The sequence below is a fragment of the Sander vitreus genome, chromosome 14, assembly GCF_031162955.1.
Source record: "Sander vitreus isolate 19-12246 chromosome 14, sanVit1, whole genome shotgun sequence".
Taxonomy (NCBI): Eukaryota; Metazoa; Chordata; class Actinopteri; order Perciformes; family Percidae; genus Sander; species Sander vitreus.
Window position 1 is genome coordinate 3,628,126 of NC_135868.1, and position 25,000 is coordinate 3,653,125.

General features: G+C 42.1%; 1 protein-coding gene across 2 annotated transcripts in view; it reads left to right on the plus strand.

Moving 5' to 3' along the window:
* Positions 1-25,000, plus strand: part of LOC144528755 (glutamate receptor ionotropic, kainate 5-like) — a 115,737-nt gene that overhangs the window by 63,361 nt on the left and 27,376 nt on the right. For both annotated transcript variants that reach the window (XM_078267550.1, XM_078267551.1), the window contains exons 12-14: positions 3,324-3,437; positions 23,015-23,124; positions 23,556-23,729. In XM_078267550.1, the coding sequence (XP_078123676.1) occupies positions 3,324-3,437; positions 23,015-23,124; positions 23,556-23,729 (398 nt within the window). The remainder of the gene's footprint in view (positions 1-3,323; positions 3,438-23,014; positions 23,125-23,555; positions 23,730-25,000) is intronic.

Sequence of the window (25,000 nt, forward strand, 5' to 3'; positions counted from 1 at the left end):
ACTAAGGTCTATATAAAAGCATCCAAAAAGCAGCATGTCATAGGACCTTTAACTCTCTGAGTTCTGACAGCACTTTTAGATATCTTCTTAAATTCTCCTTTTAAAGGTATTTGCATATAACCTGATCCCCATGTGTTTCATATCAAAATGTTCAAAACAAACTCAGCTTTCTGGACAGTGACGCCCAAAATTGTTCCAGAGCAATGCGTAAAGAGATAATTTGGCCTTAAAATAGAGTAAAAGTAAAGTAAAAGTAGCGTAATATGTGAATAAAATAGTAAATAAATGTCTAAAATGAAATGTTGTAATATTGCTTTTTGAGTTGGAGTGTTGTCAAACATCGCTTTGACTCGCTGGTGCGTCTTTTGTCCTCAGAGGGTTAATCTTTTTTTTCGGGGACTTTGACCTCAAACTGTTTGTTTTTTTTAGTCACGTCTAAAATTTATCGTCTGCTCTTATAAAGCATGTTTTGTGTTGCTGTCAGCTCAACGGTGACGGACTAAATGCAGAAATGAATTCCAGTGAATGTCATTGAGATCCATAAACTCAGTGTTCTGGCTTGAGATGGGACCAGTTGGAGCTCCAGCATACCCACTGAGCCCCACCAGGAGCGAAAGCTCATATCTGGCAGTTTTAGTGCCACGCTGTCCCCGGAGAGCTGCACACTAACAATTCACTGTTAATGCATTCAGTAACAGCCGCGACTCCTGAACAATGAAAATCTATATTTCATTAAAAAGCCCCAGAATCTCAAAGAAGGCTTCAAACATTTTGGAACAAAGGGTGCCGCAGCTCCTGAGGCTGAACAAATCTGCAGTTCAAGCTCGTAATAAGAGACGGCTGTTTAGTTGGAGACCCAGCGGTCTGCCGGTCAGTTCAACGTGCCAAAATATCAGTCAGAGCAGACAGTAATCGTCATCTGCACATGTGCGGCTGCAGAGAGACTATTAACCTTGAAAACACACACAGTTGCAGTTTCATATGATGGGCAGGGTTAGCTAGTCAAAGTCGCGAATCACATTTCATGGGATACATTTATGCAGAGGTTCAACGTGAATAACCAACCACAATTTTTTTTTAAATGTTTTTAGCGCTTGTCTAAATACACGATCTCAACCCCCACAATGTTGAAGCCAAAGTTACGCCTTTGTTTACAACTGTAATATTATTGTCCCCTTCAAAAATTGCTCTTGAGAAAGTTTAATGGTCACCTAGCTGCTCGCGTGGCACTCCCTCATACTCTGCTCCTGACTGGCTAGTAGTCCTTACCTAGGTACTGTCAGGACACGCCCTCATACTCTGCTTCTGACTGGCTAGTAGTCCTTACCTAGGTACTGTCAGGGCACGCCCTCATACTCTGCTTCTGACTGGCTAGTAGTCCTTACCTAGGTACTGTCAGGGCACGCCCTCATACTCTGCTTCTGACTGGCTAGTAGTCCTTACCTAGGTACTGTCAGGGCACGCCCTCATACTCTGCTTCTGACTGGCTAGTAGTCCTTACCTAGGTACTGTCAGGACGCGCCCTCATACTCTGCTTCTGACTGGCTAGTAGTCCTTACCTAGGTACTGTCAGGGCACGTCCCTCATACTCTGCTTCTGACTGGCTAGTAGTCCTTACCTAGGTACTGTCAGGGCACGCCCTCATACTCTGCTTCTGACTGGCTGAGTAGTCCTTACCTAGGTACTGTCAGGGCACGCCCTCATACTCTGCTTCTGACTGGCTAGTAGTCCTTACCTAGGTACTGTCAGGGCACGCCCTCATACTCTGCTTCTGACTGGCTAGTAGTCCTTACCTAGGTACTGTCAGGGCACGCCATCATACTCTGCTTCTGACTGGCTAGTAGTCCTTACCTAGGTACTGCACATGTGCGACTCCCAACAAAGATGGAACAGAAGTGAGATGCCTCACTCTGTAGCTAAAACAGAGAGCTCAACACACAGGGTGAAAAGAGGAGCTGCAGCAATGTGCAGTACATCAAAAATATGGTGTTTTTTGAAAATTAAACCATGTAAACATATTCTGGTACAACCTCTAAATACAATTATGAACCTGAAAATGAGCATAATATGAGCACTTTAAGACACTGAGCTGGGAGGAAATGTTGGGATTAGAGGGCCAAATCATTGGGGTGCCGTTACAGAAAAAAAGAAACATTATTCCTAAAGGTGTTTATGTTTCTCCCTAAATGTTTTCTGTTAATGCAAAATAAACTGCACATGAACGTAATTCACTGGAGGTTGTTAAGCTCATTACAGAATAAGTTAGGAGTCATTAGAAACAGAATAACAAATGTAAATCTCTGTCTGTGCTCTGCAACACCTTCAGTTTTTACATTTTTATTCACTTTGTGGCATTTGTGGCATAATTTTCTACATAATCGCAGGATTCTTTGTCTAACCGCAATTAATTGCAAACGTTAGCTGAGGGCCTAAGGGGTATGACTATTGATGGTAATTGTTGATTACAACAATTATTATTGGATATGCCAAATTGTAATTATACAGTACAACTGATTATTGGTCGGACTGTTGAGCTAAAGCGATGCTAGTTGTTGGCACTTGACCCTCCCTATACACGTTCATAGCAACACAAATGATAAGACAGTTAGAAAACATGTTTTATGATAATAAAGAGCCGTTGTTTACTTCCTGGGCTGTGTATTTGTGTTATTACATTATCTGGGTCACATGACGTGTATCCTGGAATTTCATTCAAAACTTGAAATTGCTTGATGAAAGTATTACATAAATAATATTTTTACATTTGACTGAAAGAGACAATGATATTGTTAACCACAGTTATTTCTGAGACAATTGTACGGCAACATTTTGAATGGTTTCAGCTCTAGTTGCTAAAATGAACTCTTCTCGGTCTCTCCGTCTGTCTGTCTGTCTCTCCGTCTGTCTGTCTCTCTCTCTGTCTCTCCATCTGTGTCTCTGTCTGACTGTCTAACTCCATGTCTGTCTGTCTGTCTCTCTGTCTTTCTATCTCTCTGTCTGTCTGTCTGTCTGTCTATCTCCATGTCTGTCTCCCTGTCTCTCTGTCTGTCTCTCTGTCTGTCTCTCTGTCTGTCTTTCTGTTTGTCTTTCTGTCTCTCTGTCTGTCTTTCTGTCTGTCTGTCTGTCTATCTATCTGTCTGTCTCTCTATCTATCTGTCTGTATCTCTGTCTGTATCTCTTTCTGTCTGTCTCTCTGTCTCTCTGTCTGTCTTTCTGTCTGTCTGTCTCTCTGTCTGTCATTCTGTCTGTGTGTCTGTCTCTCTGTCTGTCTTTCTGTCTGTGTGTCTGTCTGTGTGTCTGTCCCTCTGTCTGTCTCTCTGTAGAAAGCAGACCTGGCGGTCGCCGGCTTCACCATCACCTCGGAGAGAGAGAAGGTGATTGATTTCTCCAAACCCTTCATGACTCTGGGGATCAGCATCCTGTACCGGGTTCATCTGGTAAATTCACTTCTGCACTCTTCATTCTATTACCTTTTAACTGATTTTACAGTCAGTGTAACAGTCATGGCTAGGCTGGCCAACAGCTGAACTATGTCCTCTGTAGAGCTTTGTCCATCTGAGAAAAGAAAAGAAAAGGAAAGAAAAGGAGTGCAAACTGCCAGGAATCCTGTTGGGAATGAAATAATATTTGTAGAATTAAAACACAGCTCAGAATCAGCTTTAATGAACAATTAAACTAATCAACTTAACTAAGTAGTTTTTGTGCCTAAACCCAACCAAACAGACTCTAGTCTCGCATAGCCAGACCTTCCTCCACAGCGCTGCAGAGGAAGGTCTGGCTAGTCCACACAGCATTCTGGGATGGGAGAAAATCGTGTTCTGGTTTATTGACATTTTTTTAAACAAATCACAATTGTCTTGGGCGGCGCTAAGCGCCAGACTGAGCCACGGTGCCTCTGCAAAATAGCCTCAGGAAGGAACTTGTTTTGGTGGAACATTTGTACGTGCAAAGGTTGTTTTAGTCGTGCAACAGAAAACTCAGATTGGACAGATAGTCTAGCTAGCTGTCTGGATTTACCCTGCAGAGATCTGAGGAGCAGTTAACCACAGTCCTCAGAAATCCAGAGTTTAGAACGCCAACACAAAGAAAGCGCAAGGTAACGGACATCCGGCCGAAAAAAGAAGTACATCCGGCGGAATTTCCGACGGCAACGGAGCAATCCCGGAAGTGGAAGGCCGTGGATAAAGGCTACTCACGGTCAAATTCGAGGTTTGGCAGAGGAAGCATAAAGCAGTACCAAATTTTACTTGGTAACACTTTACTTGAAGGTATCTACATAAGAGTGACATGACAGTGTCATGACACTCTTATGTGACACGCTCATGACACATGAACCCTAACCCTAACCCTAACTCTAAAGCCCCTGACACACTAACCCGACGACCGACCGTTGGCAGAAAAGGCAGTCGGACTGATCAGTCGGCTCCCCGAGGTCCAAAAAGTGCCTCGGAACACACCGAAGTGACGCCGACTTGAGCGTGTAATAGGTCTCCGTAACAGCAGGCGGCGCTAATCTGTATTGTCGCCCAAATAATGAAAACCGGCAGCTGATTGGACGAACGCGTCACGTGGGTCTGGTTTCTCCGGAAATTCAAAGCCAGACTGTCATGGCGTCTTCGTTCAGAATACGATCTCATATTGTACTAAAATAGTTCACCGAAACGTGTTTCTGAAAACATTTTAAGAGAGAAATAGGCCGTGCAGTTGCTGAATCTGTCTTCATTTCAGATCAACAAAGGTCAGTTTAAAAGATTTTCGTCAGATTTTGAGAGGCTTAGTCACGCTCATCCCGCTCGTCATTTCCGGGATAGCACTCCACCAATCAGATTGGTCATTGAGTCCGACTGCCCGCCCTACAACGCAACGTGTCAGGTCGGCCAAAATGAAGGCCGACGGCTCCTCGACGGACGACGGCACGGAACACACTGAACAGACTCGAGTCACCGACCTCGCCAGACTGTCCAACGGCCGATTATCGGGTTGGTGTGTCAGCGCCTTGACCCTAACTTGTCATGACTATACCGAATGACACTTAATGACAGAAGCGTTATGTCATAAACGTTTATGACTTGTTTATAATGTTCATGACAGTGTCATGTCACTCTTATGTAGATACCTTCAAGTAAAGTGTAAACATTTACTTTTAATGATGTTAAACAAAGAGAAATGTTCTCCCCTCGTCTTAAAATGGTCAAACATCGATACAAGAGCAGCCTACTTCCTTGTTTACTGCTGCAATGAAACGCTTGGTTACGTTGTAACCTTGGTTCTCTGAGGAAAGAATATTTTTCCAGTCATATTTCTTAATTAAAGTTTTCTTTAAAATAGTATTAAAATCTCGTCTCGTTGTCGTGAACCCAATCTCGTCTCGTCACACCCCCGTCTGTATCCACTATTCTTTTCGGGTCGGCAGCTTATAAAAACGTAACCCTTGTGTTGTCCTCCCGTCGATCGTGCAAGCGGGGAATTGCTTTCCCCTCCGGTTGGGGCAGGACTTGAATGCTCTCTGTCTCTATATAGTGCACTATTTCCATGATAGGGAAACGGTTTTGGACCCAGCTTCTCTCTCTCTCTCTGTCTCTCTCTCTCTCTCTCTCTCTCTCTCTCTCTCTCTCTCTCTCTCTCGCTCTATCTCTCCATCGGACCAATTTGAAAACTCTGCAGTCACAACAGCATGAGCTCTGCTACCGGAGGCAACAACAGTCTGCTCAGGTCACACAGTCAAACTGGGAGTTCAGCACCGTGCAACAGCAAATATCCCTGTGACCAGAGAGATCGCGCAGTGGGGGGAAAAGTGCTGGGAGAGCAGATAAAGGCAGAGCTGAGGACACAGATAGAGGGCATGTTTCTTCTTTTGCTTTTTGGACAGGAGAGGGGATACGGTTCAGTTGTGGGGAAGGTGACAGGAGCTGCCGCTTAGGAACATATATTAGTTTTTCAGCCTCTAAGGGAGGAACGGTGATTCTGCCTCCCTGACTGGAATTTCAAATGTCGACTTCATGCCCATGCACTTCCTGTGAGTCAGACAGAGGCCTGCTCTGGTTAGAACATTTGGGAAAACAGGCCAGCGGTGCCTTTATGTATTTGTAGACGGAGCGAGGACGACATGTTTTCGTGTGGATACTGAGACAGTTACTTCTGCTTCCAGGGGAAACAAGTGTTACTTGCTGTAACTATTTTACTAGAGGACAGTTAATGTTTTGTTTCCCTTTGTTCAGTGTCAGTGAATGGCAGCGGTGATAGAAGTATTCAGATCCTTCACTTAAGTAAAAGCACTAATACCACACTGTAAAAAATACTCTGTTACAAGTAAAAGTCCTGCATTGAAAATGTTACTTAAGTAAAAGTATGTGAGTGTCATCAGGAAAACAAATGAAAAGTACTCTATGCAGAAAAATCCTCACATTTTAGAAACTGGAAACGATTTGTGTGTTTAATGGTCTAATCATGTCAGCTGGACTAGTAGGCCGTTATATTGTTGGCTAGTTTAAAGTGGCCGTATGTAACTTTCAGTTTGTGTTGATTCTAGCGGCCGCTTTGGACAAAAGCTGTAGTGTTTTTACCACACCTGCTGTCGTAAAGCTCTTTTCTTTACGGTGCTGTACTGCCCACTGTAGATTACTGAGTTAGCGTTACGAGGAGGTCGTATAGTTGCGATGAATGTTTTGTTCAGACAGAAAATCATTCATTTACAATAAGAGAATACGTCACAGATGCATTGTTGCATTTCAAGTGTTGCATACGGTAACTTAGCCTACTTTGGATGTCTCGTGAGCTAAACCGGGTATCACTGTCTCTGGGTCACGAGCATTGACTATAAATATTAATGGACAGAGCATGTGTGACGTCACCCATTGGTTTGTGGAGATCTGCAATGAGTTGTCGAGTTTGCTGTTGTGTTGTCTTGGTTGCGGATGTGACGATTTCAGATGAGAGGGAGGAGTGAGGGAGGAGCCATAGACTGTTGGAGCTCTATCTGACTGTGACGTTAGCTGAGAGTTGGCAACGCTGCTTATACTCTACGTTACACACGTTCATTGCCAATCTGGATGCAACTGCTGCTGAAAGCTAGCCTACATAATTCGAGGTAAGATTTAGCTTCGCTAGGTTTTAAAGATATCTTTGTCCCATAGTTATATTACAAATAAGACAGGCCGTAAACTGTCAATCACATCATAGCCACGCCCTAAAACACCCCCTGCATATTGTCGATTTTAAAATCAAGGAGACCATAATTCAAAAAATGAACATCATTCTGTGTTGCAGGAGACTTAAAACTAGCGATTGAGACCATAAAGTCATTATGAAAATGTTTACTGAGGTAATAAATCAACTGAGAAGTGGGTCACTTTCTCATAGACTTCTACAGAAACCGCAACCGCACGTGTCGCCCCCTGCTGGAATTCAGATAGAATGCAGGTTTAAGGAGTCTCCCCCTGCTGGAATTCAGATAGAATGCAGGTTTAAGGCACTTCCGCATTTGTAGTACTTCGCCGAACCAGATGCTTTGTCCATTAATATTATACAGTCTATGGTCACGAGCCAAAGCATTGAGAGGTTGTTGTAGCAACCAACGTAATAACTTATGTAGAGCATTTCATGAAACCCACAGACACTTTACACAAGTACAGGGGGACAAGGGAAAAGAAAATATTAGGCCAACACAAACACGGACTGAAAGGAATAAAACGTCCACGCTAAATGGAAGTAGGACCTAATTTAATGTCGGCTACTTTTATGAACAAAATAGACATATTACATACCTGAGGGCCAATTCGGGGACGGTTTTGAATAATTTATAATCCCGTTATTGTCTCCATCTGTTAAAAGCCCGACTGAATTGGATTCTTGCCCGTCGTCTGTCACTTTCCCTTTTAGCTTTCAGTTGTTCTTCGTTTAATTTCCTTCTTTTCTGTGATGGTCCTGCCCCAGAATCAGCCATAAGATAACATAAGATAAGAAAGACTTCATTCATCCCACACTGGGGAAATTCCTGTGCTACAGCAGGTCAAAAGAAAAAATGTACAAACATCAGAATAACACAAATACACATTAAGTAGACATAGGAGAAAAAAATATACATAAAGTATGAGAAATAGAAGATTATAATTGGATTATTATATTATCCAATAATATAATAATAATAATAATAATAATAATAATAATAATAATAATAATAATAATAAAACAAACATATATACTAGTGCGGTCAGTTAAACGCGTTATTAACGGCATTAACGCAAACCCATTTTAACGGTGTACATTTTTTTATCGCGAGATTAACGTTCTTTTTGGAAGAGTACACATGCTGTTGCAACAACTAGTAACGTTAGAAAAACTACAACACCACACCGGATCTAGCTAGACCGGAAACAAAACAACAGGCACGCCGCACACACTTGTTTGGGCTTGCGAGTCGGCCAAAGAGTAGTAGGCTAACGTCACGTTTTGAGTGGATGGTGAGCGCGAGACGCCGAAATGGATGCCAATAAGATTCTGAATGGAAAGTTTACTTTTAAAAAGTTGCCAAATGGTTCCATTGACAAGACCAAAGTGATCTGTGTGTTTTGTCATTGTGAACTGAGCTATCATCGCAGCTCGTCCAGTCTGAAATACCACTGAATGGCCGAGCACACAGCTGATGGCCGAGCACACAGCTGATGGCCGAGCACACAGCTGATGGCCAGACACAGCTGATGGCCAGACACAGCTGATGGCCGAGCACACAGCTGATGGCCAAGCACACAGCTGATGGCCGAGCAGATAGCTGATGGCCAAGCACACAGCTCATGGCCAGACACAGCTCATGGCCAGACACAGCTGATGGCCGAGCACACGGCTGATGGCCGAGCACACGGCTGATGGCCGAGCACACGGCTGATGGCCAAGCACACGGCTGATGGCCAAGCACACAGCTGATGCGAATTCTCCAAAAATAATTGGACAAAAAGAAATCTAGGGGCATTTAGAATAGATAAAAATGTGCGATTAATTGCGAGTCAACTATGACATTAATCCGATTAATCGCGATTAAGTATTTTAATCGTTTGACAGCACTAATATTTACACAATAAACACCCTTATATAAACACACAGTATATTAACACAGATATACTGATGAGTAAGGTGCAGATGAATAGAAAGAATAACTACAACTGATAACTTCTAAAATAACATTAAAATACAATTAGGCCTCCATATAGAGCTCTTTTACCTGGCTCAACTGGCTGGGTACACCAACACAGGCTTTTCTGGTGTAACAAAGAAAGCTGTGACCCGTCAGAATGTGTGACTGTAGCGCCGTCTTCCTGCCGCGAATCACTGTGTGACTGCGCGGGAAAAATGGAACCCGGGCAGAGGCATTAATAAAAACTAGCGTTCTTTTCACTGTTAGTTTAGTTTGCTGTTACAGGTCATTTATGATCATCAGATGGGACATCACACAGTTTAAGAAACATTTTAAAGTTACATATTGTCACTTTAATTCATAATAACATATATTTTATAAACTACATGTGTTTTGTGTGCAAAAATCTTACATGTACAGCTGTCAGATTAATGTAGGGTAGAAAAAAGTACAATATTTCTCTGAAATGTAGCGGAGTAGAAGTAGAAAGTGGCATGAAAAGATAAGACCCAAGGAAAGTACAAGTACCTCAACATTTGTACTGCACTTGAGTTACATTGCACCGCTGGTGAATGCTACTTGGATGAATAAATGCAGTGTGTGCAAGAACACCTGAAGGTGATGGATAAATAACAAGAATGAGAATATGATGAAATCCAAAACAATAAGTCTGCAAGACGCAGCTGTCCTGTAGAACTCTGCCGAAGCCTCTTCAATCCCCGGAGTCACTACTGCCTCCACCTTTACACATTCAGCTTTTCCTCCTCAGTCTGCAACATGAAAGCACAATTTGTCTTAAAAACTTCAGTCCTATAGGCAGCGATCTAAGGTACGGTTTGATCCTGTTTGAGGATATCTCTTATCGCATCTTGTCGTCTGGGGATCTTTCATTCGTTTAGATTACATTCAACTTCATTGTCATTGTGCAGAGTACACGTACAAAGACAACGAAATGCAGTTTGCAGACTGCAAAAAAAAAGAAAGAGAGTGCAATGCGATATATAAAGGAAAGACAGGTGGTGCATAGACGGGACAAGAAATATAGTGCAGTGTAGACAGTAGTGTACAGTTGGTTTACAGAAGGCAGTTTAGAGTAATGTAAATTAAATATAAATATGTGCAGTGTATTAGCAGTTACCTTATAAGAGCAGAATAAATATGGCTATGTAATATGAACAACGTATGAACAACATGTACCGATATGGCTATTTATCCTTGAAAGAGCATTGAGGGTGCGACCTTCATTTTCAACAGACCGAACGACAACGCAGGAAACACAATCCTAAAGAAATGTAAGAAGACAATACAACGTTATGAATTTGGAAAATGATTTCATAAATGAATTAGGATAATAAGGATGCAAAATAAAAGTGCAACGATATAAAGCAATTACAAGTAGGACATTTGCAGGAGTAAACACAATAGTCTACATTTTCCAAGATGCACAATTGAGTCGATTATAAGAAAGTGCTGTAATTAGTTCCAGGAGTCGGGTGCATTAAAACTAAAAGCAGTTTTTCCAATGATCCATCCCACATGATGTGAAAGAGTCAGAAGTCTTTGTAATGAGACACCCCCCCCCGTCCACTTCTCATAGTCCACTGTTAGGGACTGAAGTACTGAGCAGCTGTAATTGCTTTTAAACAGTTATTAAAGTGGACCGAAACGATCCGGAACCATGTCCCGGCAACTTCGATTTATAAATAAATCTATATAATTGGCAGTTTCATACATGAGTGTTTCCTGTTCGTTTAAAATAACGGTTTTGTATGCGACCCGTGGCCCTTTGCTGCGTGTAATCCCCTCTCTCTCTCTCTCTCTCTCTCTCTCTCTCTCTCTCTCTCTCTCTCCCTCCCCCTTTTCCTCTCTGCACAACACATTCTCACTCTCCCATCGCGTAAAATACGGACGCTTGGTCATGTGCCTTTGCCGTTTGTTATTCAGGCTAAAAGTCTCTTTGTCACTTTTGACGCTCTGGGTCGGGACTTACGTTTAACTGACATGCGGCACAAGAATGGGACAGTTGGGTTTAGGAAAAGATGGTGGGTGGGGTTATAAAATGTACGTTTCAGTGACACGCGGGGGCAGGAGAAGGGGGAAGGGGACAGGAACCCCACGGTCTCCTGGGTGAAAGTCCTGTGATTTTGACCCATCCATTCCCCCCAACCAACCTCCTTACGCGGCATTTCATACTACTCGCTACCGTTGTCTCTCTTAATACTACGTCATCTTACAGCGCCGTGGTCGAGCTGCTGCTCTGCCCGGTGCGTTCGATACAGACACTAAAGCTCACCCATTTTTTTTAAACTGTAAACACAAAACCAAGTTCTCGAACTATATATACAAAACACCTGACTCTGCTGGCAAACTCAAACATTGCTTTCGGATCATACACACAGCCGGTCAATAACTCAACACTACAGAGCATTCATTAGACATTACCTCAACAATTCGAGTGTCCAGGGCATGTAGTTCCAGAAAACCAATGTTTATTTCATATAAAAAATAAAGTGCCCATATTATGTGTTATTTTGTGTCTCTGGTGCTTCCACACGCATACACACTTGGAGAAAACAACCATCCATGCTGTTTTGAGTGAGATACGGTTTTCTGAATGTGTCCTGCCTTCATTCTCCGGGTGAGCTGTTCAAAATCTGCACGGCTTTCTACGTCACTAGCCGAAACGAGGTGGCTAACCGCTAGCACGCTAGCACGCTAGCGGTTAGCCCCCTCGTTCTCAATGGCAAATCAGTGCTGCAACACACACTAGTTCACCATAATCTACAAAAGAACTACTTCCATGTACCTGTTCTGCAGGTATTCCACGCAAAGTTGGAAGTGCGCCCTCGTTTAGAAAAAGTCTCCCAGCTAATCCTGCCTTGTACTGCATGAAGTTAGAGAAACAGCTAGCTAGCTCACGTAATCCTTACCTAGCTACTGAGCATGTGCGACTCCCAACAAAGATGGAACAGAAGTGAGATGCCTCACTCTGTAGCTAAAACAGAGAGCTCAACACACAGGGTGAAAATAGGAGCTGCAGCAATGTGCAGTACAACACAAATATGGTGTTTTTTGAAAATTAAACCATGTAAACCTATCCTGGTACAACCTCTAAATACAATTATGAACCTGAAAATGAGCATAATATGAGCACTTTAAGTATATCACAACTTGTACAGTGAATATCTTGTACACTGCTAGTAGTGCTAGCAGTACTACAATATTGAATGTCTGTATACTGCATTACTGTAGGCACCTAGAACAATACAGTAGTCCAACTGCAAAAGGCCAAAGAACAAAGAAGACAAAATTAACAGCAGATGACAGCCAGACCAAAAAGTATTGTGAAACCGCAAAAATCAAAGTCAATGAAATATTTATTTTGCCTCAGCATCACATCTTTGCACTCTGAACCGGCTTATATTCCCCACGATTGGTTTGATCACCTCAGTAGAAACGCGTGTACAATTTTGAGTCGTGGTGTGTAAACGATGACAACTGTGTTGTGTAGTTGTGTTGAACTTTCGCTGCCCGCGTTAACCATTTTGCAACACAAGTGCTTGTGTTTTAGCGAGTGAGAATGTGTTTAGGGTTTTTCCAAAAGAGTGATTGATTCGACAGATGGGTTTAGGCCACTGAGCCTTCTCCTTTGGTAGCATTTCAGAAAAGCTGCAACACACCAGTCATCATTTTTCCTTTAATGGAAACTCAACTCCTGGCATCGGCTCCTGGCGTTCTTTGGAAGAAGGAAATAACAAGAGTAACAGGTGTTCTCTTCAAGTGCCTAGAGAGTGGATAGAGACTTTAAAGTAGTAAGAGACTTTAAAACTTGAGAATATTAGGGTTCCCCCAGCTGCCAGATCCCACTTTAAACCCTGCCTTTAAATCCTTAAATGTGGCCAATAGCAGAAGTTGGATTGAGAGTCTTTGCTAATAACAGTACATGTTAATAAAACATTTATTTATTTGCTGTTGTCAATAAAACATAATGACACGTCTCCTCCGAGGTGCTCTGGTGATGTGAAGCGGTGTCGCTGCCTGAAGATCCAGTACATCTGCAGCGCATCAGCATTCCCCTACACCGCCTGTCCTCCATGTTTGATCCAGTCCAGCGTTAGTGCCTCAGTGTATTGACTCAGTGATCAGTCAGCTGTTTAAAGTGTGTACAGTCGAGGCCGTTGGCGCACAGCGGGCGTCCCCCGGCTTCATTCCCTTAAGTGTTTGTTTAAGGGATTAAGTTGACCGAGAGCACATTTGTTCTCACGGTAACTGCCTCCAGCGGTGATTTACGTCTTCGGGCCGCGGAGCTGACGAGCAGTCAGAGATCTGTGCTCTCGGTCAGGAGGAGGACGTCTGAACCGAGACTCCATTTACTCACTCCGCTTAATACCCGGCTGCTGTTATCAAGTGCACACTGGGGAACATTATACACAGTAGATAGACAGGCTAACAGGCCATGCTGATGATGGTGCACGTACGCGCACACACACACACACACACACAGTGCGTTTCACTATCTTTGTGGGGACCCGTCATTGACATAATGCATTCCCTAGCCCCTTACCCTAACCTTAACCATCACAACTAAATGCCTAACCTTAACCCTTACCCTCACCCTAACCAGAACCTAATTCTAACCCTAATCCTAAAACCAAGTCTTAACCCTCAAACAGACCTTTAAAGTTGTGGGGTCCAGCATTTTGGCCCCACAAAACTGTATTCCCGGTTTTTGGACCCCACGAATATAGTTAAACAAGAACACACACACACACACACACACACACACACACACACACACACACACAGGCTCAAGGTCGCAATGAACCTGCTGCAGGGCCCTGGGCCACTATTGGCCCCCTGTTCCTCATGTCAGTTAATAATGTGCTTTTTAGGGCCTTTTCACAACTGAAAGTCTGAACCAAGGTCCGGACCAAGGTTCATGTTTTTGTTACATTGTTACATTTGATCCGGATAGTTTTGGTTTTGCACTGCAGTTAAGCAAGCGCACTAAAGTACCCTACATGACATAACTACTTCCTGTCTCCCGATACTTGTAATTGATTGGTTTGTAGACGTAGACGGTAGGGCTGGGAATCACCAGAGGCCCCGCGATACGATATTATCGCTATACTTATGATGTCACGATACAATATTATTGCGATTTTAAACGTATTGCGATATTCTGTGATATATTGCAATTCATCACCCATTTTCCAACTTCAAATGATGTCCCCAAAGCAAAACTTTGTTAACATCTGTTTTGTCTCAAAAACAAAATGTCTCTGGTTTGTTTGTTCAATTAAGTTTGCGAGAACAAGTTTTTCCAGTTGTTCCCAATGAGGAGAGAGCTTTAGTTTGAAAATCTCTGAACTTTTCAGAAAGGCGCTGATGTCGTCACTGTCACGTCTTTTAAGGCAACCCATCGTATATTCGATGGGGCAGGACCAAGGTTATTATGATTTTGCATTTTTCATTAGTTTTTATTTTTCTTTCGTTTTGACTTTTTGTTTTCAAATTCAGTTTAGTTTTAATTAGTTTTTAAAGCGGGTTTGCTAGTTTAGTTTATTTTTTATTTTTTGAAAATGCTTAGTTTTAGTTTAGTTTTTATTAGTTTGTCTTTTTTTGTAATATGGGTTATTTGTCGGGGGATTCAAAAAGGTCAGAAAAAGTATTGTGTAATAATAACTCAACAAAAACATCATACAATTTTAGAAATATGTATTCACAATGTATTCAACAATAACACCAGTACATAAAATGTAGCCTACATATGGTCATAAATATGTAAACAGTCTACACAAGACACAGTATGTGCAAAATGTGTAAGTGACGTGTTCCAGGAAAAAAAAACTAAATAGCCAACAGACTAAAGAAGACAGACATAAACAGGTGTTTTCAACTTTGGTTTGAGTAAAGTGGCGAACTTTTTGAAGTCAATCGAGTCACACAGTTGTGTAGACATCCCAGTATCAATCCACATATTAACCCACGCTTCCTCCCTCTTTTGGCGTTCCTGCGTATTTACTAACCAGCAGCTATCGGGTCGCCGGTGAAAGCCCTCCTGTATTGTTCTCTGTCCTGCTGTTGTCTCCGTCATGCTGCCTGGCCCTGTATCCATACATCCATGCCCGTAACGTTAACCGGGGTTAGCTTCTGTTTCGGGGAAAGGGGGCTTTGCATTCTCCTTTACCTTGTTAAGGTAAGCTAGGTTAGCCTCCTAGCTTGTGTGAGCTTCTCAAATGTACTTTCAAATTCGTGGGATTTTTCCCTGTAATAAATTGACCACATATTTTACCACCTTCCACTTCAAGGCGCTTTTATCTGACACAGTCATCATCAAATAGGACTGCCACTTTCTTCCGACTTTCGGTACTACGACTATGTTGTGTTCAATTTGACGTGGAATGTCGGAATTTCTGGGTTCCCAGTCGGAAACTATACATGTCTACGGGAAATGTCATGGTCGGTTATTTGCTCTATGAAAGATCAACAAAGACAAAAACTAAGGACATTTACTTGATAATTTTATTTTAATTAGTTTTGCAAACAGACATTACAGTTTTAGTTTAGTTATCGTTTTTTTGTAATGCCTCGTTTTTATTTTTATTTCAGTTAACGACAATGTTTTTTCCCACCTAGTTTTCGTTATTTCGTTCGTTTTCGTTAACGATTATAACCTTGGGCAGGACTCGTCACCCTGATAACCAAGCAAATGGAGAGGAAGCTTGTTCTGGCCATATCTGTCTCAGGCCCCCAGGAAGTGTGCTGGACTTTAAAGCCAATTTCACATAGCAGCCAAACAGTGGAATTACAACTTCCATTTCCGTCACATGTAACCCTCTGGCCCTAAAAGTAATTTTCCCTTAGGGTTATGTGCCACTCAGCAACTCTGATTGGAATGAACATGGCTCCGCCTCGAGCACTGTATCCAGGTTTTATTATACACCCATGGTCTGTCTATCCAGAGCTGTCAGACACAAACAAAGACAGAAAAGTAAAGTCTGCTTCTTACAAACCCTTTTACAACCCACAGGATTGTGTAAAAAAAAATCACCCTGAGATCACGTCAATAATATCCTGAGAAAAAGATATTCTAAGTAGGCTACTAAAGAAATAGAGAAACATTTTCTCACTGTGTTAAGTTTGATTGGCGTCCAGCAGCACACACATTACATCATTTCCTGTCCGTATAAAACAGTGTACATCAATTTCTTGTATGTTAACAAAAACAAAACAGAATAGCATGACAACTGGTGTGTATTAGATACTGTATGTTATTAGTATGGAATTTAATACAACAAAACACACTGGTAACAACACTCAATACAATGCCATGCAAAGCACACACTTCTGAATGTGTACATGCTCCTGAACGCAAACCAAAACACATGAAATCTTATAGCTTCTCTGCAACTCCCAAAGTAACTAAATAAACAACGCAATCATGTCTGGAAGTATAAAGAGCTTTATACACATAATAAAACAAACACACAGGCACGCACGCACGCACACAGCATAAATAGCTTGCGAGCACACTTAAAGATGGTAATCTTTTTAATTGCTCAAGCTGTTGACTTGTGGCACACACATTAGTGAAGTGCCATCATGTTTATCATTGTTCTTGCCCCCTGGTTGTTGAACAGCGTAAATTGATATCTACTGTTGCTCCCAATTCATTAGTGCTCAATATATTATCTGCTATTCAATGCATCTGAGTCACAACAATTTATTACAGCGCGTACAAGGAGCTCTGACATCATCCACGAGGAGATACCGGCTGTGTTCGATGGAGATGAAGGAAGCGACATTGTTATTACTCCGCAAAACGCAGTGATTATGAATTTAAATAAGAGACTGAATGAATGTCAGGTGCACGATGTAACTCTGTTGTTAATGTTGTAAAGTTAGAAGGCAGTCACTTGAAAACCTCCAAAATGTTGACTTTTCAGAAAGCGTCAGTGCTGAAATGTGAAAATGTAATTAGTTACTCATTAGATATTACTTTCATTTATTGCATTGCTTTACTTTAACTCCTAAACAGCAACAGTTATAGATATTAGATCACTTTATATCACGCAAATTACTACACCGCTCCGTCGGACGTTTCTTTAAACTAACTCCAAATCCTTAACAACCATGTCACATATTCCGTATTTATTTTTCACATATTCTGTGTTAACGTGTAAATATGAAGACCTTAGAGACCCACTGGTTTAACAAGCAGTTATTTCCCTGTTATTTACAGACCATAAACATCCAGTTTGGTTTGTTGTCCCATCCTCGCAGTAAAGCTGCAGGGTTCACACACCCTCCAGCTAAGAACACCCAACATGCAAATTCAATAACTTTGTTCTGCATTTCACCTTAGAGGCCAGGTCCACCTGCCTTCCCTCCCTGCACCAAGCTGACATTTACAGTAGGGAGTAGTTCAACTAATAAAAAAAAAAAAAAATGATTTGATTGGAAGAATATATCAACATATTAACATTAAATCAACTGTAACACCTAAGGGACCGTTCGGTATTTATGGAAAGGACCACCAGAGGAAAATATGGGAGGGTCATGTCTTTTTATTCTTTGTTGAGGGGAAGGTCACCCAAACATTTTTAATCTGAGGGGGGGGGGGCTCACCCAACTTTTGTATTCATGAAAACATTTATTAGCATAGCTCTTAGTCTCGGCCCTCCTTTGCTACCAGATGGGTCTGACCCAAAATGCCATGTTTCCTAAATGCCATGTATATAATAATATAATATAATTTGATGTCAGCTTACTAATTAATTGCGGGTTTTGTGTAGATTTGGACTTTTATATGTTTATTCCACTTTGTTTAAACGGTGAAGTGGAGAGGCCTCGTTCACCTGTTTGGAGCTGGCTGGTGAATGTGACGCTCTATAGGCCTTGTTGGATACACCGTGACCCTTTTTGTGGCTCTACTGATCGCTGTGGATTACTTTTTTTTCCCGTGTCATTGGATTACGGCAAAATACGGATCTTTTTTCTCAACGTGTCTTAACGTTTTATGGTGTGACCGCGCTTCGTTTCTGCGTTTGGAGAGGCATCTCAACAGACTGTATGTCCAACACTGATTGTTCACTGTTACATTTTAGTTGAATTTAAGTGTCAGGGCATTCCGCCACCGTCTGTTTATTGCGTTCCAAGACAGCCGTGCCGCGATTGGATTTCATAAGGGCGAATTGTTAAATTGTTACAATGTAATTTAAAATCTGTTTAAAAATAAACATATATGTTTTGGAATATAATGTTCATCTTCGGCAGCTTTACCTATATGCTAAAATATACAATGACTGAGGAAGCCTAGTGATGAGTCCATAGCAACCAGTGTTGAATTTGTTATTTCCCAGTGTCCTTTGCTGAATGGTCTCAATGTTTTATGTCATGTGAATACTAGTTTACTAGAGGAGTAACTTAGTATTTGAAGTAATGCAGTAATGCAGGAAGTGTGCATTTAGTTTCCATGCTTATTGTGTTTCCACAACAATGTTAGTGAGTGGTGAGCCACCACACCTTAACAGAGGAGTGTGATGTGTAAGATCAGAAAGCAGAGGTTAACTCATCTATGTCATGGCTGTAACAAATCAAAGGGCATCTTTATATATTTACTAAGTGCATACTAACACAGAAGGCATCAATAAATTGTTGGGGAGGGTCATGTATCTTTTTCAAATAATTTTGGAGGGTCATAGAAAAATTATTACTGGTGAGGGGAGGGTCAAGTGTTTTTAGCCTAAAGGGCCCAAAACTCCTCCGTTGGCCCCTGAAATAAATAACGAGCAGTCCCTAAACACTATGTGTTGCAGGTATGCAAGAGTAAAAACTAGTTAGCAAGCGAACACAGAAGTTAAGCTCAACGTATTGAATAAATGGTAGGGAGGCAAAATGTTGCCACACGGCTAACTTTAGCGAAGCATGAGGATTTAACAGTTGTTTCTCTGTTATCTCCAACTCTGGCAGTGGCCGTGGTGTCTGGAAAAGTCAAGCTGCAGGCTACCGGTAAGCAACGCCGTGTCTTCTTTAGCTACAGAGTGTTGCAAGTCTCAGACCGGGACTCTCGGTGTTTGAACACTTTCGTGTGAAATACAGCCACACGGTAGACCAGTTAGCTTTAAGATTTGTAACTGTGTTTAAGCTAGCTATTAGCCAAAGGTAGGTTAACGTAACAGACTAGCTGCAGACTGATGCAAGTCTCATACCGGGACTCCCGGTGTTTGAACACTTTCGAGTGAAATACACCCACACGTTAGACCGTTTAGCTTAGCGGTTTTTAACTGTGTTTAAGCTTTTAGCCAAGTGTAGCGCTAACTTGCATCACAAGCAGTGACGCGCAATGTGGGATCGGCTGCGGTATTGGAGTAGTTTTATGAGTACATGAGCACAGTATCAGACCCGATACCCAATACTGGTATCGGTATCTGTGCATCCCTAATTTACACGTGATTTTCCTGTGAGTTGTCAAGATAATCAATACCGCTTCGTTCGCTAGTGCTCCTGGCTGTTGTAACGACGGTCGTTATGGTCATTGGAGACACCCGAGGCCAAGTCTGAACGACCATCGTTGGCATTCTCACATGAGGCCAAATGTGCGCGTTTGTTTAGTTTCCTGGATAACATTTGGCCTTATGTAAGTTAGCCAACGATGGGGTGACCCCCATGTAGGCCGAGCTCGAATCCAACCTGCATTCATTTGCTACGTGTCATCCTCTCTCTCCTTCCTCTTTCCGTTCTATCTGCTATCACTTTCAAATAGAAATAAAGAAGCCCAAAAAATACCTTCAAGTCTTTAAAGAACGCCGACGATGGTCTGTATGGATCATCCTGATCCCAATGACCCCACAGAGTTTAAATAGCTGGGTTTCCCTACCGTTCAGTCCAGTTGCCCTGTAGTGTAACCCTTCTCTGGATCATAGTTGAACATGTAATTTTAAAACCATGTTCATTCATGTGTAGCCATAACAGCCTCCACTCGTTTAGTTTCACCAGATGTTGAACCTGCTGGATGACTATGACCGGGATGACTGCAGAACCTTGTTCACCTATCACATACTGCATGGACTTGAGTGTTCACATACCTTTAACCAAATAGTGTATTGTACTTTACAGTCCTGCAGTGAGAACTTTAAAGCTGAGTCAGCTGCACGGAAAGTTCTTGACAGTGAGGGCAGTGAGTTTGGATGATGGACAGCTTACCTGACACACATCTGAATGGTCCCGATGCAGTGAACTCACCACTCTGACTGCACGACAGGCGAGAACAATCTCTGAGGATTGCGGTCATTTGACTTTCTTCTAAATAACGTGACCTTCTGCTGAGAGAGAAACGTCCAAAACAAGCTCTGGAAATATATTTTGGTGTCCGAGGTTATTAGGTTTTTGCTGTTTGGTTACTGTATTTTCACTTCATAATGTTCCTGTTCCTCCTTTTCTTTCTTGTACTGAACAAACTTGCACAGAACAAATGACTCTGTCACAGTAAAAGTGGTTTTGTTTCTGTGCTGAATTTTTTATTGAGGACATACAGTATGTCTGCTGCACAAGGTGCTGCACTTAAATAAAGTTTGCATGAGTGTGAATGTTAGAAACGCAAATTATATTCAGCATTGTTCAGTAATTTGGAGAAAATATGATGGAAATTGATCAAAACGATGCCAATATTTAACTTTACAGAAGCATTACTTTTTGCATGTTTAGCCCACTTAGTATAAATTACATACAGTTTACACATCTGCAGATCAAACTGTGCTTTAGTCAGCTTTTCCAATAAACCATGGCAGATGATTTCTCGAGACCGTCCTCTCCCAAAAAACGCTTCTATAGGTCTTTTTATTCAAGCAGCAATTACGACTCATATTAACATTTATAGTGGCAGTGCCCTCTTGTGGCCGTAGTAATTGTTAGGGGAACAAGGTGACAAAGCGCCAACAGCACCATATTCCACATAAAGAGTCCGGTTTGACACAGAACTGTCGCATTTGAAAATAAAAGTTAAAGGCTATGTGTTTTTTTCATTTTATGGAATAAACGGAACTACATTAAACCACAATCTTTTCTAAACTTCACTAAGTAGTTTTTGTGCCTAAACGTAACCAAACTGCGACCGTTTCACAATGTTAAAGACGTGTTTAAAACCGTGACGGAAAACGCTCCTGTTGGTCGTATTAAGAGAGTAGGAATAACCAACCTATATCGTCATATGGTTTGGAAGACTTGTTGGATTTCTCCCATTATTATAATTATAATTAATTCTAATTACATTTAACAATTGCGTCCACTAAACAGAAGACATCAGAACTACAAGCAACAGCTTCAACGTTCAATTTTATTATCCAAAATATCTCTTAAAGGACATTTATTTTTGTACTGTAATGTCCTGCGGAGTGTCTTGGATTGTTTTTGAAAGATTTCTAAATTTTTTGAATTGAGACCGGTTTCCATCCAAGCAATGCGCCCTTCACAGGATGAAAATAACACAGTCCAAAGAGGAAACCAATCGCTGCAAAACATACAAGTGATGGCGACTTATTATATTCCTTTGATACATCTGATTCAGCAGATCCACATCAGATTTTAGCCCTTGGAGAGCTTCAAATGGCGTTTTTCATAGGAGCCAAAATGGACAAAAATAGAAAGGGAGTTGATTGCCTCCATTACAGCTCCAGTCATCTGCTGTAATTGGGTCCAATCTGGGAGTTCCTCAACTCTCTTCACTGCCAAATCCTTTTTTCAGTAGACGGGGGGTCGTGATAAAATGTGTCCACTGGAAACGTCTGGCTGAAAAACATCAACTGACGGTCGTTAACGCACTTTAAAAGCTTTTGTAACTGTAATTTTTTTATTTTGATTGCAGGTTCATGTGCTGACAAAATGTGACAAGCTGAAGGAAAAAAAAAAAATCCAAAGTACATGTCCGTCAATCAGAAAGTGAAGGTTGTGTTCGTAAGCCTGAGTCGTTGACAGCTCTCGGAGCGCTGTGACCGGCAGACGGTCATTACCACAACTGCTGCCAGCTGGATAAATTACAGCTTCCATTGATGTTAAACTCTACCTTTTGAATTTAAAAGTCTGTGTAGTTCCACGTGTGAAAGTGTGAATTCAGAAGTGCCATTTAAAGTTACAAAACACATGCAGAATCTGTCCTCATTAAAAAATACAAAGCATTTTTTTTTTTTGGGGGGGGGGGTTGTGTTGATTTCAACACAGTCAGCAGAGTTCTTTGAGCAGCATCTAGTGGCCAATACACAAACTGCAGTTTAAAGGAACACGCCGACTTATTGGGACTTTAGCTTATTCACCGTATCCCCCCCGAGTTAGATAAGTCCATACATACCCTTCTCATCTCCGTGCGTGTCGTAACTCTGTCTGACGCGCCCACCACTATCCTAGCTTAGCCCAGATCCTGGAGGTAACCGGCTCCAACTAGCCAACTGCTCCCAATAAGTGACAAAATAACGCCAAAATGTTCCTATTCCTATATACTCAGCCATCTTCTAACCGTATACATACTGGGAACTATATTCTCAGAAGGCGAAGCACTGCTACTTGGGCGGAGTGATTAGCGCAACACATGAAAAGCCCCGTTGTTACTCTCTGCTCCTCACCACGGGGCTTCTCAGGTGCTGCGAGCAAATCACTCCGCCCATAACCGCAGCAACAGGCGAACCAGCTTTAAAAGTGATAGGGAGAGTTTCAGTGTGTGTAACTGTTAATACAAATGTAGTTTGCATTCATTCGTAATTATATTCGATGTTGTGGAGAAATACTTTTTGATACGTAAGATTTAACCAACCAAGTTTAAACTTTAGCTAACAGATTTTGTGTGTGTGTGTGTGTGTGTGTGTGTGTGTGTGTGTGTGTGTGTGTGTTTTTCAGGGCCGTAAACCCGGTTACTTCTCCTTCCTGGATCCGTTCTCTCCAGCTGTCTGGCTCTTCATGCTGTTGGCCTACCTCGCCGTCAGCTGCGTCCTCTTCCTCGCCGCCAGGTAACACACCTGCCTCTGTGTGTGTGTGTGTGTGTGTGTGTCAGCTGCAACATGTATTTTAGTCATACGTGTAGGTCTCTCTGCCCCTTTTCTCTCTCTCTTTCTGCCTTTAATTTGGTGACCTGGTACCTTGGACTTTGGTAACCTCAGACTGTTTCACACTCCAGTCGAGTTGTTATGTTTTCTTTTGTGTATAAATGTCTCTGCCTCTTTCGCCCTTTCCTGTTTCCTACCTCAACAGTTTGACTCTGTTTATATGAGACATATTTTAAGAACAATCTTTGTTCTTTGATACAATAATCTTAATAAAAGGTGCACTTAGTGGCGGAGTAAGAGTGCTTTTGTAAAAGATTTTAATATTAATTAATATAACATAATATGATATTTTTTTGGTGCTGGTTATAAGAAAATGTTTAATGTCACCCCTCCAGGCTCAGCCCCTATGAATGGTACAACCCTCACCCGTGTCTTCGGGAGCGGCCGGACGTCCTCGTGAACCAGTACACCCTGGGGAACAGTCTGTGGTTCCCGGTGGGCGGCTTCATGCAGCAGGGCTCCGAGATCATGCCCCGGGCTCTGTCCACCCGCTGCGTCAGCGGAGTCTGGTTCGTACATCGTATAAACTCTCATTTGAATCAATACTGGGGTTTGCACCCATAAAACCCTAAAGTGTATTTTCCCATTTCTTCCGACTTATTGCATGTGTGTAAGTGCTGTCTAAACACTTGTGTTTCACATAGTTTTATGCACATTTTAAAGAATCTCTATTAGAAAAGCTGAATGGCAACGGCAAAATTTGATAAAACTTCCTAACGTGTTTTTGTTTCGGGACAGCATGATGCTACATCTACGCTACTACATGTACGTTTTGGTTTAAAAACGAATACCTTTTGCTACGTTTACGCCTCGCCGTCCACACTTTCTCCGGCGTTTACGAGCCCCTAAAACGGAGACATTTGGTAACACTGCTGACCCCGTTTTGGTTTGAAACCCCCAGGGTTGCTTTGTAGTCTGGACGGGCACAAACGGAGACCTTATCGGTTTCGGTAGGCTTACGTGCCTTTCAGTAACTGCATTCTGCATTTTCAACGTATACATCCATAATTTTCTAACCGCAAAGTAACGTCAGTCAATCTGCTTCCTGTTTACACCGGCACGCACATGCCCAGTGTGTGCGAATGGTCATGTGATATGCGCTGTCAGACGTTAATACAGACGGGGATTAGTTCTGCTACAGGAGCTATAACTCTTTTGCCTCGTGAGACCGTGCTGATCTCGCGAGCTCCAGTTTTCCACTCGCAGATCAGTCTGGCACCTTGAGATTGAGAAAATTTGGAGCCGTTCACCAAACGATCGACCAATCAGCGTTGGCTTTGAGGTGGATTTACGTGTGACGTAACGAGAAGCGACTGTTCAGTCTAAATAACGTGGCGGCTTCCACGGATGAGATGAGCATAGCTATCGCGCAAGTTTTATCCGAATTAGAAAGTATTCCTTCATCGAAAGAAGAGCAAAAAACGGCACTGGAGGCTTTTCTCGGAGGAAAAGATGTTTTTGCTCTTCTCCCGACTGCTTTCGGCAAGAGTTTGATATATCAACTGGCTCCGCTAGTCGTGAAGAAGGTGGTGATAGACAGATGGTTTATCCAATCAGCTAACCAGTATTTTCGCCCCTTCCCAAAAGTTCTCCAACGGAAAGTTCCCAGATGGATAGGCCGAGCAAATGCGAAGCAATCCATCTGGCAGAGTCAGGTTAATAACTTTTGTGTGGACAGATTATTTGTACATATCAGTGTAGATGTAACATGGCCAATACTAGTTTACATGAAAGAACAATTAAAACTACCCAATTGAACCAAATTCCTAAGGACTTCTCT